The sequence below is a fragment of the Sciurus carolinensis genome, chromosome 2 (assembly GCF_902686445.1).
Source record: "Sciurus carolinensis chromosome 2, mSciCar1.2, whole genome shotgun sequence".
NCBI classification, from domain to species: Eukaryota; Metazoa; Chordata; class Mammalia; order Rodentia; family Sciuridae; genus Sciurus; species Sciurus carolinensis.
This window is the reverse complement of record NC_062214.1, coordinates 68,431,362-68,444,223: the sequence shown is the minus strand read 5'-3', so window position 1 is coordinate 68,444,223 and position 12,862 is coordinate 68,431,362. Positions and strand designations below refer to the sequence as shown.

General features: G+C 46.6%; 1 protein-coding gene across 1 annotated transcript in view; it reads right to left on the bottom strand.

Moving 5' to 3' along the window:
* Lrrk1 (leucine rich repeat kinase 1) overlaps positions 1-12,862 on the bottom strand; it is a 143,404-nt gene that overhangs the window by 17,711 nt on the left and 112,831 nt on the right. The window contains exons 21-25 of the mRNA XM_047541288.1: positions 11,631-11,802; positions 8,829-8,992; positions 7,777-7,916; positions 5,494-5,743; positions 1,661-1,827 (exon numbers count right to left, since the gene is read on the bottom strand). Coding sequence (XP_047397244.1) covers positions 1,661-1,827; positions 5,494-5,743; positions 7,777-7,916; positions 8,829-8,992; positions 11,631-11,802 — 893 coding nt within the window. The remainder of the gene's footprint in view (positions 1-1,660; positions 1,828-5,493; positions 5,744-7,776; positions 7,917-8,828; positions 8,993-11,630; positions 11,803-12,862) is intronic.

Below are 12,862 nucleotides of genomic sequence, written 5' to 3'. Positions count from 1 at the left end.
TGACCAAAGGCACTAGTTGTGCCAGATCTATGTATGTGTCCAGACACTTGGTTCTTAAGCATAAATCTTTTGTTTTCCACATTGGGTCCTTAATCCATTAGACATTTATTTTTTATTATGATGTGCAACAAGGATCCAAATCTTGGCATGTCCTTCTCCCCTGACCTGCTATGTCACCTCTGCTATATGCCAGCTTCCTGCAAGTGCATGACTGTTTCTGTTCTCTAGACGGGCCTATGCTTGCCCCAGGAGGAAACAGCCTTAATGCCTGCAGATTCATGTCATGACATTTTCAGGGCGGTCCTCTGCCCTTTTTCTTTCATTATCCATGTTCTCAGTTCTAGGATTTTTCTCATTGCACATGCATTTTACAGTTAATCAAATTATATGTAGACATGCCCTGTTAGGATTCAGATGAGAACTATGTGGAATGATACACTAGTAATTCCTTGATACCACATGGTTTTTATTTTATGGCTTTTATCACGGAGGACATTTTCTAATGGGTCATTGTGTACAGGGACATTGCTGAATTCTGATATTTTTCTCATGTCTAGCAATTTCAGGAAGCTCTGATTAGCTCTGACATTTGTCAACCAAGTCTGTTTGATCTTCTGTGCAGAAAGCCATGTTCTCTTCAGACAATTATAAGTTTGCCTCTTCCTTTCTATATTCTTTATATTTTTCTGTGATTCTAATTTTGCTACCACGAGTATAAATTAGCTTTATAACCAGACAGATGAGCTATCCTGAGCCAAGGGCAGTGAAAAATGTAATATTCAGCAGGCTAGAGGGAGGATTGGCTGGGCATTACATGATGCCATGTAATGTTGGAATGTGTCCCCCAAAGTTCACATGTTGAAAACTTTGCAATGGTGTGGGACCTGGGGCCTCACAAGAGGTTGATGAGATCACAAGGGCTCTGTCCTTACAAGTGGAGTACTGTGACTATCTCAGGAGTGGATTATTATCATGGGACAGGTTCATTATAAAATAAAGTTTGGCTCCCTTCTTGCTCTCTGGCTCTCACACTCTCTCACCCTTCAAAGACCCTCATCTGATATCAGAGCCATGCTCTTGGACCTTCTGACCTCTAGGACCATAAGCTGAATACATTTCTATTGTTTAGAAATTCCCCAGCATGTGGTATTCTGTTACAGCAGCAGAAAAGGGCTTAGGTAAATGGTGCTAGGTTCCTCTTGGTGGAGAACATTCCTGCACTGTCCATGATGTGTGGGGCTGAGTGTGCTGCCTCTAAGGTGGGCAGTAGGAAGTTCCTTTCTTTGTGGGGTTGGGCAGTAGGGGAGAAGCATTCTACACCATCCATTAGGAGTGGCCACCTCCCCACCTTCTGTGCCTGTGCCTGGCACAGAGCAGATGGAGATAGCAAGGATGGTCTCTGTTCTTGGGGGCTCTTAGCTAGACAGGAGACTGATCTCCAAGAGCAACCTCCAGGCCTCACATGGCTTGGTCTTCCAGCCTGTCCCCCAATGGCCAAGCATGACACAGAGCTTCCCTGGGGCCCACACTGGCCTTGCCCACCCTCCTCACCTCCTACACCATATGTGTGTCACCTCAGGCCTCCCTGAGGTGGCAGGGAGGTGAACCTGAGGAAGAAAATATCTGGGAAAAAATAGTTTTGTGGTAGGGCCCTTGTTACCTGCTGGAACATTAGCAAAATTCTTGAATTTCTTGATGTGGAATCGCTTCACAGCCACAGGCTGGCCCTGGTATCGGGCCCGGTAGATGACGGTGCCACTGCCACCTTGGCCCAGGATGCTGCTCTCGTCCTCACTGTGCTCCAGCTTGCTGTTCTCCAGGAAGAGCCTGCAGCAACACAGCTCAGGGTCAGCCCAACGACTAGATCTGGGGTCACAGTTCAAAGCCATCTGTGATGATGGACCAATCTGGGCTAACCCTGGACCTGCCACATGCCCACGGGAAAACCACACCTTGTCTCCCCTTCTGTGAAGTGGGCTCATAACAGGACCTGACCAGGAAATGCTGATGATACCAGCTTGAGGGTGAAGCCTCCAGAAATGGTGGGTGCAGAACAAGGATCCCTTTGGATGTTTTACTCTGAAGCATTTTGTGCTTGGACAGTTAGCATCCCTCAGACTTATTCACTGTGAGGATGTCTCTTTACTTTTTATTATGCCATGGTTGTATACGCTAACATGCAGAGCTTCCAATCTGCCTGACCAGTGTCCACACTATCTGGGATTTCACCCAAGGACAGGGAGCTTCAGTCACCTCACTGGTCTGTGTGTTCTGATCCTAGTGAAGAGAGATTTCTGCCAGGCTTTTGGAAATACTAGCAGGTGCTCCTGGACCACTTGGCCTTCTCTGCAGATTCCTGGTGGGCCTGGAGGGTCTTGACTAAGAAGGCCAGGGCTGCATGGACAGTGGCCTAGAGCCTTCCTGGCAGCCCAGATGGAGGCCAGGACAGAAGGAGCAGGATTACAGGTCCTCTATGGGCTTTGATGCTGTTATGGTTTGGATGTGAGGTGTCCCCCAGCAGCTTATATGTGAGATAATGTAAGAAGGTTCAGAAGAGAAATGATTGGGTTTTGAGAGTCTTAACCTAATCAGTGAATTAATCCCTGATAGGATTAACTGAGTGGTAACTGGAGGTAGGTGGTGTGGCTGGAGGAGGTGGGAACTGGGGCGTGGCTTTGGGGTATATATATTTGTATCTGGAGAGTGGAGTCTCTGCTTCCTGATCTCATGTGAGCTTCTTCCCTCTGCCTCACACTCCACCATGATGTTCAGCCTCACCTCAAGCCCCTAGGAATGAAGTCGACCTTCTACGGACTTAGATCTCTGAAACTGTGAGCCCTCAAATAAACTTTTCCTCCTCCTCTATAATTGTGCTGGTCATATCCTTTAGTCACAGCAGCAAAAGAGCTGACTAAAACAGATGCTCAGGGGCTCTTGCTGGCATGCAAGGCTTGGGCCTTCATGGGTACCCTTCATTACCCCAGGATCCTCTGAGTCTGCTTCTCATTCCTTGAGACTCCTCTTTTTCTTCAGAAACAAGTATAGTGAAAAGGCAAAGCAGGGAGCAAAGAAGGGAGGTGGGGAGGCAGCCGACCTGTTGAAGGCCACCTGAGTTCCCCAGCACCCTGTCAGATGTCCCATCCAGGCAGAGGTGAAGTCCGCACCTGAGCCTTCCTGGCCCCACTGGCTGGCCTGCAGATGGGGTTGTTTCTCACGACTTTAGGAATGGGCTTGCGGTTGCTCAGGTATAGCTCAATTGCATCGCCACCTACACCCACTACAGCCCTTGGGGACATGGGAGAAGATGGGCTGGGGTTGTTCTCCAAGCACCCAACAAAACCACCTCTCACCTAGGATGGGCACGGGGAGCTGTGGGAACGCTGGGGTTCCCTCTGGGGCTTTCTGTTAGGACTTGCACAGACTCAGGGAATGCATGCTTTTGTAGGAGCCATGGGGCAGAGTTCTGTCTGCCAAACTTCAAGTTGCGGGGTGTGAAGCTTTGGGGCTGTGGTTGGGACCCAGATGAAGTCCACAGCACCTCTGCTGAACTGTGAATCCTACTCAGATTGTCAAGGTTTCGAACTTCCTATCAAGTAACTTCATTTCAGAACTGTGCTACAACCTGAGATTTGATCCAAACCAACAGAGACAATATGATCTGGCTTTTCAAATTCCACATAGTGAATTCCACAGCCCAGATTCAGTTGGGGTCTCTAAGCTGAGAGGTAAACATAGCAAAGTTCAACAAATGAAAATTCTAAAATTTGGAGGGTCTCTAATTGGGTACCTCCCTAAAAAATCATATGTGTGTATATACAAAACTTCACATGATCTCTGAGAACTGAGAATCCTCATGTTAAAGATCTAGGAATGATTAGAAAACTTGGAAAGGACCTACCATCTGACCCAGCTATTCCACTCCTTGGCCTATACCCAAAGGACTTAAAATGAGCATACTACAGAGATGCAGCCACATCAATGTTCATAGCTGCTCAATTCACAATAACAAGACTGTGGAATCAACCTAGATGCCCTTCAATTGATGAATGGATAAACTGTGGTATATATATATACAATGGAATATTACTCAGCTATAAAGAATAATAAAATTATGGCATTTGCAGGCAAATGAATGAAATTGGAGAATATCATGCTAAGTGAGATAAGCCAATCTCAAAAAACCAAAGGACAAATGATCTCGCTGATGAGCGGATGATGACACATAATGGGGGTTGGGAGGGGGGCAAGAATGGAGGAAGGAGGGACTGTATAGAGGGAAAAGAGGGGTGGGAGGGGTGGGGGGGAAGGAAAAAATAACAGAATGAATCAAACATCATTATCCTGTGTAAATGTATGATTATGCAAATGGTATGCTGTTACTAAATGTACAAACAAATAACATGTATCCCATTTGTTTACAATAAAAATAAATTAAATAAAAAGATCTAGGAATGAAAGGAAGTCATTTTGCAAAAGAGTGGCATCTGCCACATTCACTTGTGAGATTATTGGGAATAATGAATAAACGGTAGGCATCACCTAATGTAGGAAGCATTTTCTTTGTTTATTTATTATACTTTTGGTAGGGATGGAACCTAGGTCCTCATGGAGGCTAAACATGTGCTCCATCACTGAACTCTACCCCCAACCCCTCTTTAATTTAACAGACTCATCCAGAAGCATGCTTTGGAATCCTAATTCTGCAAATTCATAGAATATTCCACATCTACTTGAAGTGATGTAGAAAATATGAGAATACAAATATTTTTATAAAAAAGGGAGAGTTTAATGTTCTTTAAAGAAACCAGATATAGCATGCTTACCTTTTTAAAAAATATTTTTTAGTTGTAAATGGGGCACAATACCTTTTTTTATTTATTTTTATGTGGTGTTGAGGATCAAATCCAGTACCTGACACATGCTAGGTAAATGCTCTACCGCTGAGCTACAACCCCAGCCCACATGCATGCCTTTGAGTGAGAAAACAACAGGACTTTAGAACTCCAAAAATGTTGGGAGCCACTTGATATCAAATTGTCTCCAGGGAGAACAAATCACAGATTTGGGTTGCTATCCACTTAAGAAAGTGCCATGTTTTACTGAGGACTTGGATTTTGTTGTCATTACCATTCGGGCAGGACCACAGAATGCTTCCTCCAAATGGAGGGCTAGTCCAGCAGAAAGGAGCTCTAGTTCATGAGAGGGGAAGAAAGTGCAGTGGTCCCAGATAGCTTCACCTGTGAGGTGCCCAGCTGGGCCTGTTTAGGCTTCAACAATGGAAGGCCTCCTGGTTCCCTTTTTAGGATGGAAACCTAAAAGTCACTTAAGATCTGGTGGGAAGCCATGGCTGGGGAAGCTGCTGTCACCCCTAGATTGGCCACCATGCATGACCTGGTGGGAGGGTTCTGCCCTGGGATTGATGGGCACTTGCAAAGCTAGAAGCACAGCCCTGTGACCTGCACATGTGTCCTGGGAGGGGCCCTGGGAGCATACCTGGCTGGGAAGTCTGTCATGAACAACTCAGGCACCAGTTCCTGGAGTGGCACAGGGAGGTCTGGGTGTCTAGGGCAGGAGATAAAGTCCCGCTCGATGGCTGTCAGCACACAGTCTTCCATGTCGAAGTACTGAACGCCTTCCGATTTCTCACTGGGATCCTTGTGCTGGGCCCAGGAGGTTTCACAGACTGGGCAGGGCACATATTGCTCCATGAGAGGGGTCCCGTCACTTTCCGTGGCTGTCAGGGCTAAATGGGGACAAAGAAGAAGAGTTCATGTGGGGTAAGGAGGCTGCAGGTGGGTCTCCTGAGTAGCAAGCACCTTGCGAACCTGGGCCAGGAGAACCTTCACAGCAGGGGTCTGTCTGCCCTTGCCTGGACCCCAGGGAGAGTCCAAAGCTGAGTACCATTGTTCACTGTGAACATCCATACTCATTATGAGTCCAATACTCAGTGCACTTTGGAAAGTGCAATTGTTCATCATGCAAGATGTTCCCTAGGAGTGGGTGAGGATGCACCTAAGAGCTGTCTTGTGGTCTCAACCCTGAGCAGGGGCCTTGCAGCCATGTGCCCCTGGGCAGGCTGGTGGAACAGGGTGAGAAGGAGGGTGGGGACCCCACCTTCATGACTGGGGCTGGATCTGAGTTATACTCCAGTCATTCAAACACAGCTGGCATAAGGAGCCATTCTTCATATTAAAAACAGATGACTCGACATTACTAAGATGCTTTCTAGAAGAACAATGCAGGGAGGGGGAATAATGAGTACAAATGACAGGAGACAAAACTAATCATTTGACATGGGTTTCCCCGAGCAGGGGACATAATTTTTCTGTGTGCCTCATAGATACAAAGAAACTCACCCCTTGAAGTGCCCTATGAAGGTACCATCGGGACTGGTCAACCACCTGTTCTGTGCAGGGTAAGAGGGGAACATTTGACATCCACAGGCATCCTGCTGGGAGTGTTCCTGGCCACTGGCTGGTGATGCTGGCTCCAGAACGTCTCGGCTCAGGTGCTCAGCTGAGTCCCCCTCATCTCAGGTGATTTTCTGATGGTCCCATGTGTCAAATTCCCTAGCATCTGAAGGTGGCAGGCCCTAGTGAATGGGGACCTACACAGTGCCCAGAGGGCTGATATGGGCCTTGGGAACCCCTTGGATGTCCTAGAGCCCCCAAAGCATTGCAAATCACACCCCGGACAGCCTTCTTTGCAAGCCCCTCTCTAAGCCATTTCTCCTGGTAGGGGACCCTCCTGCCAGTACCCAAGGGACTCCAAGCCCCAAAGGAAACCAGACCCTAATGGCTGGAATGTGTATCCAGCGAGCATCCTGCCACTTCTGTAAGCACTTTTCCTAATGCTCTCTTGGTTGCAGGGATCTTGGGCAGGTGAGGAGGTGGCTCAGAAGGGCTGGGGGACTTGTTTGAGCAGGCAGTTGGCAGCACTGGGATCCCAAACCTGCTCTGCACTGGCTTGGCCTCCAGTTTTCAGAGCCTGAGGGAGAACTCACAGGTCTCCTGTCTCTGCACCATCACCCGACAACCTCTTCTCTACAAGCCCCGCTGGGGGGTTGTCTCCATCCCAGTAACAAAACAAACAAGACCTCAACAGCTCACATCAAAAAATATTTTCTTGGGGCTGGGGAGATAGCTCAGTCAGTAGAGTGCTTGCCTTGTAAGCACAAGGCCCTGAGTTCGATCCCCAGCACCCAAAAAAAAAAAAAAAAGATTTTCTTCAGGTGAACTGCAATGAAAAAGCTGATCTAAAGGTTCTGAAAAGGACCATGTGGGTGGATGCTTACCACTGAAGGGTGGGGGAGGCAGGGAAGGACAAGTCCCCTCAGCACTGTGCTCCCTTCCCTCCCTGCCCCTGTGCCAGGGGTAGACCTCTGTCTGCCAGCCCCCGCTGATTTCGGTCCCTCTGTTTTCAGTGTGGAGCAGCCACGTATGATGCTCACATGGAGCATGTCCTTGGGCCATGCATGGGATCCAGAGCCATCTGTCTTCCCAAGGGCCCGAGTGCTGGCACATTCCCTGAGGGATCCTGGTCCCCATCTTCCCACAGCATTCCCTGCCCAAGCTCAGAGCCAGAGTCCCCTGGGGATAGGACCCTCACCAAAGGGCTAAGACTCTTGCCATCTCCTGCACCACACCCCCATCGCAACACACACTGGTTTTTTTGGACTGAATCCCAGTGGAATTTGTATCCCCAAAGAAATAATCCCATCTGGTTTATAAAGAAATAAAGCATGGTCAAAGGCTTGGTTCAAGAAAGTTCTCTTACCGGGAAACCACTGATCGATCAGGGAATTGACATGATCTGTGATAAAAGCCATTGCTGAGAAGTCCCTCATTTCTGACTGGCAAATGATTTTAATTCCTCCACTTTTTTTCTTTTTCCAATTCACATCAGAGGATTCCACACTGCAGCCCAGAAATAAAAAGGAGACCATTGTGAGTCTGCTGAGGTGAACGTGGGGTTATCTCCTTGCCTCCAAGGGTGGACACCACCCAGGGACCCAGAGTGGCCCCAGGCCCTGCAGGACTGCTAGGAGACTCCTCTGCTTGTGTTTGTGGACCTGTCTTGTCCTTGTCTCCCTCCCCACACCATCCCCAACACAGTGAAGTGGTCATAAGGATGACTTTGCTGCTCAGGGTGAGTTCTGACTCTCAGATGTGACCCTTAGGAAGTCCCTTCTCTCTCTGAGCCACCGTGTTCTCATCTGCAAGTAGCAATGGTGAGCTTTAAGTGAGAATATCTACACAGAACCTTCTCACACAGAAAAGAATTCTTTTGAAAAATTCATTGTAAATATTAAATAATCTTGTGTGCTGATCATTCATTAAGTCTGTTGATCTAACTTCATGTGTGTGTCTCCAAATAAATGAATAAATAAAAAAGAAGAGAAAAGGCATCTTGTCATCTTGTTAGGCCACAGTGCGGGACTGGAGCTGAGGAGCCCAAGTGTACCCATTGGTCTGGCTTCTCTCAGAACAAGGGGGTGGGCTGGTGGTCCCACCTCAGGGACTGTGTGAGGGAGGTGCCCACTGTTCTGTTCTCACTGCTAGCTCAGTGGCTGCCCATTTCCCTCAAGTCCTGGGCCGTGGCTGCCACATCTGCTCTTACCATTCCAGTCCTGCAAAAGGAGTGTGGAAAGGGTGAGAAGATGGGGGCCTCAGGCATTCACAGGGAGGGTCTTGCATTCGTAGCAAGCTGCAGTGAGGAACCCCTCTCACGAGCAGGGCTCTGGTGAGGTGTCCTCCGGGAGCTCTTATGGGGGTCCTTGTCCCAGCAACCTCGCTGACCTGGGCTGGTGGGCTTCCAGATGTTCCTACCTGAGGTAGCCCCCATCAAAAGTGACCAGAAGCCCCTCCTGCCAATAGATGGTCTGATTTCTCTTCACTCTGAATGTACTACAGCGATTTCTCTGGTTTCCTGTGAAACTGTAAATGGTGACTTTTCTGTTCCTGCTTTTAGTATTCTTCTTGTTTTCAAAAAGCTGAAAGACAGACAGAAAAGACCCTGCTTAAGTATTCCGTGCTTGCTGCTGGCCCTGTGCAGAGCTCTAACAAGGCCCAGGGCGGCCTCGTCTTGATAAATCACCATGGGCTTCCCTCCCTCTCCTCCCACGCCTGCCGCTCATCCCTGCTGCCAAATTAAACGCTGCATGATCTGCAGGGGTCTCCAGGGTACCCTGGGAACAGATTTTTCCAAATGATTGGAAGTAGACGTTTCTTTTTAAAAAATCTTTTCCCTCTCTGACTTCACAAGTAAAAATTTATGTTAGAAATGTGGGCAAGACAGAAATGTGGGTAAGAGAGAAAATAAAACAACAATTTAACACCCGGAAGACATATTCAGTTATCTAGGATGCCAGGAGTTTTAAAAAATTTACAAATAAGTTTAAAAAATAGTGTATGTTGTATTTCTAATTCTGTTTAATTTGGGGCTGAGGATGTGATTCAGAGGTAGAGTGGTTGTCTATCCACCTTGTGTGAGGCCCTGGGTTCAATTCCCAGTACTGGAAAAAAGAAAAAAAAGTATATTTTAAAAAAAACAGCACTTTTCCCATGTCATTAAAAACTCACTTAACATTCATTTTGCGAAAGCTGTGAAATATAGCAATTTCTCGAATTATTCCCTTCTTTTTGGATGTTTAGATTGTGATGCCAATTTTTTGCTTCTTCAAATACGGAATGCTGAACATGAAAGAAACCACAAAGACTTCTCTGGTTCAAAATGATTTCCTCAATTCAGGTATTTAGCTCTGTGATTACTGATCGAAGGGGCTGAAGATTTTGAGGCTCTGAATGCATATGGAGGAACTGGCTTTTGAAACCATGAGACCAGAGACACAGTAACCACCAGTGTTCCACATATGAGTATTGAGGTTCAGCTCTTTGCTGATTTGATAGGTGAAAAGTGGCATCCACTACTGTGGGAATCTGCATGTCTTTGATTAGAGATGCAACTGAACTCTTCTTCCCCCTGTCACCCGTCTGAATTTTAATAGGACTTCTTTCCAAATTTTGGGTGGGGGCTGCTGCTGGGAAGGATGCCTGCCTCTGCACCCAGCTGGGCCCCAGTTGTGAGCTCAGCCTCCCAAGATGCTGGCGCTGGTGACCTCCCACTTAGAATGCAGCAGGATGCAGAGTTCAAAGGGAGGGCAGAGGGAAGGATGGAACCTTGGAGAGCCAGGGCCTGCACCCCACTGCACCTTCCAGGCGTTATAAACAAATCCCTTTTCTGCTAACACAGGCTGCCACAGTTCCCATTGATTTTCAGGCTCCTGCATTTATTTTTCTTCCCACTTTAATAAAAAGGGAAGATCAAAGAACAGCTTTATGGAGCCAAGAATTTATAATTCAATAAGTGCATTCTAATTAGAAGGTAGCAAAAGTAAGCTCATACAGAGATCAATGTAAAAAGGATTTAAAAGGCCAGATTTATGCCAGGGGTTCACAAACTGTAGAGTGCATCAGAATTCTTTGGAGGGCCCATCTAAAACAGATAGCTGGACTCCATCCTGGAGTTTCTGAGGCAGTGGGTTTGGGTTTGGGCCCAAGAATTAGCATTCCTCATATGTTACTATGTGAAGCTGATTCTGCTGATTGGGAACCCCACTTTGAGAACCACTGCTCTGGGCAAATATTATTTCCATAGTATTTATGTTGACTGACAGCAGGTCAATACTCCATAACCCTAGCTGGTTTGTCCCCATAACACAAGGACAAAATTCCTTGGGTTAGGTCTTTTTTTGTTTTGTAATCAGACCAAGTTAAGTTTTCAGGCTTGGCTGCAGAGTGAAATCACCTGAAAGTCTTAAAAGATACTGGGTGACCACACCAAAGATTCTGATTTTTTTTTTTTTTTTTACTGAGGACTGAAGCCAGGAATGCTTTACCACTAAGTCACATATCCAGCCCGTTTTATGTCTTTTTTTCTTCCTTCCTTCCTTCCTTCCTTTCTTCCTTCCTCCCTCCCTCTTTCTTTTTTCTTTCTTCCTTCCTTCCTTCCTTCCTTCCTTCCTTCCTTCCTTCCTTCCTTCCTTTCTTTCTTTCTTTCTTTCTTTCTTTCTTTCTTTCTTTCTTTCTTTCTTTCTGGTAGGGTCTTGCTAAGTTGCTGAGGCTGGTCTTGAATTTACAATCCTCTTGTCTCAGCCTTCCAAGATGCTGGGATTACAGAAGTGTGCCACCATGCCCGTCCCCAAAGATCCTGATTTGAATGGTCTGAGGAAAGGTCTGTGTTGGTTAGAGCCTCTCTGGACAAGTCTAGTGCACAGCCAGGATGGTAAGATCATGCTTCTTAAGTCAAGGATCACTTGGGGAATAGTTAAAAATATCAATTTTGGGACCTGGTCCACATCACTGAGGGTGGGCTCAGTAACCTGTATTCTCATTAGAACAAGCTCTCTGGGTGAACTGGAGGTGGGCTGACATTAGGGACCACTGTTTAAAAGGGGATGTTCTGTCTAAGTCTGGTGGACACTGATTTGGTATTCACAGAATGGTTCAAACGGTTTGTGCCTCCTTTGCCTCCTGATTCTAGCTCAGTGGCATCCCTGCAGGAGAAGGGTCTTTAATCAGGTCCCTCTAGGAAACAGGACACTGCAGGTGCCCCACAGAACCCGCAGCTACCTGCAGGTCCATCTCAGCCAAGCTGATCAGCATCCGTGCTATAAACCTTTGCCAGAAGCCAACAGGAACGAAGCTCATCTTAAACACTCGCTGGATGGTGTTGGCCGTGGGGTGCCGCATGCTGTGGGTGTCCAGGCCAGGTTTGGATGGAAGGAGATGTGGCAGGAGGTAGCTGAAATACACCAAGAGGATTGGTGACCAGTATGGTCCAAGCTCTGCTGCAGGGCCCTGACCCCCCGCAGCCTGGCCTGGGAGTCTGCTTCTCAAAGTGACTCAGGCTGTCCAAGTGCCTTCTACATGGGGCCTTTGGAATTCTATTTTTAGAAAAAAAGGGTGGTTTATATGCTGAGAATAATTGCTCCAGAGGAAAATGAAGATGGCCATAGTGAAGATATTTATTGAAGTTTCTAAGAGAGAGACTAGAATGATGTGAGGGAAGATGTGAAAACATCTGTGGTCATAAAAATGTCAGACACAGCAAATCGGAGTTGATTCTCGGCAAACTGGGCTGCGGTTGGGAAATCACTTAGCATTAACTTTGGTTGGTGGAGGAAAAACAAATACAGCTGCACAGTTCTAAGGACAATGCAGATACTGGGGTCAGAGTAACGTTTTTTTGGTCTTCAAAGCTATTTATTGTTCTTGGCCAGTTGAAACAACACAATTGCCTTAAAAGTTCGAAGGTGGTTGTTTTGTGCAAAAGAGGGTTGTTTTATGAGAACACTTATGGTCATCGTAAAGATGCTGTATCACTGTGTGACCAAAGCATTCATGTTTGTTGTCATTTTAAAACAGCTGAAACCTGGGAGGTCCCCTCAAGAGCGTGCCTGAAAACCAGCATCCTCTGTGTGCTGTGGGGGCAGGTGTGAGGCAGGCACAGGGTGACCAAGGCAGGGGAGTCGTGGGATGCCCTTTGGGTGTGCAGAAGCTAGAACCTTCTCAACAAACCTTCAGCTTCAATCCTCTAAAAATAAATTCATTGCATTCCAACAAACCTCTTCAGAACATTTTGAAAGAGATTCCTAAAACTTTATGCAGTTGGTCCTTCATAGTTATAGGTTCCCTATTTATAGATTCAACCAACTCAGATTGAAAATGATAATAAAAAGCCTGTATATGTGCAGACTTTTCTTGTCATTATTTCCTAAACAATGTAGTATAGCAACTATTTGCATAGCTTTTAAGTAATATTAGACATTATAAGTCATCTAGAGGTGATTTAAAATCTAGAG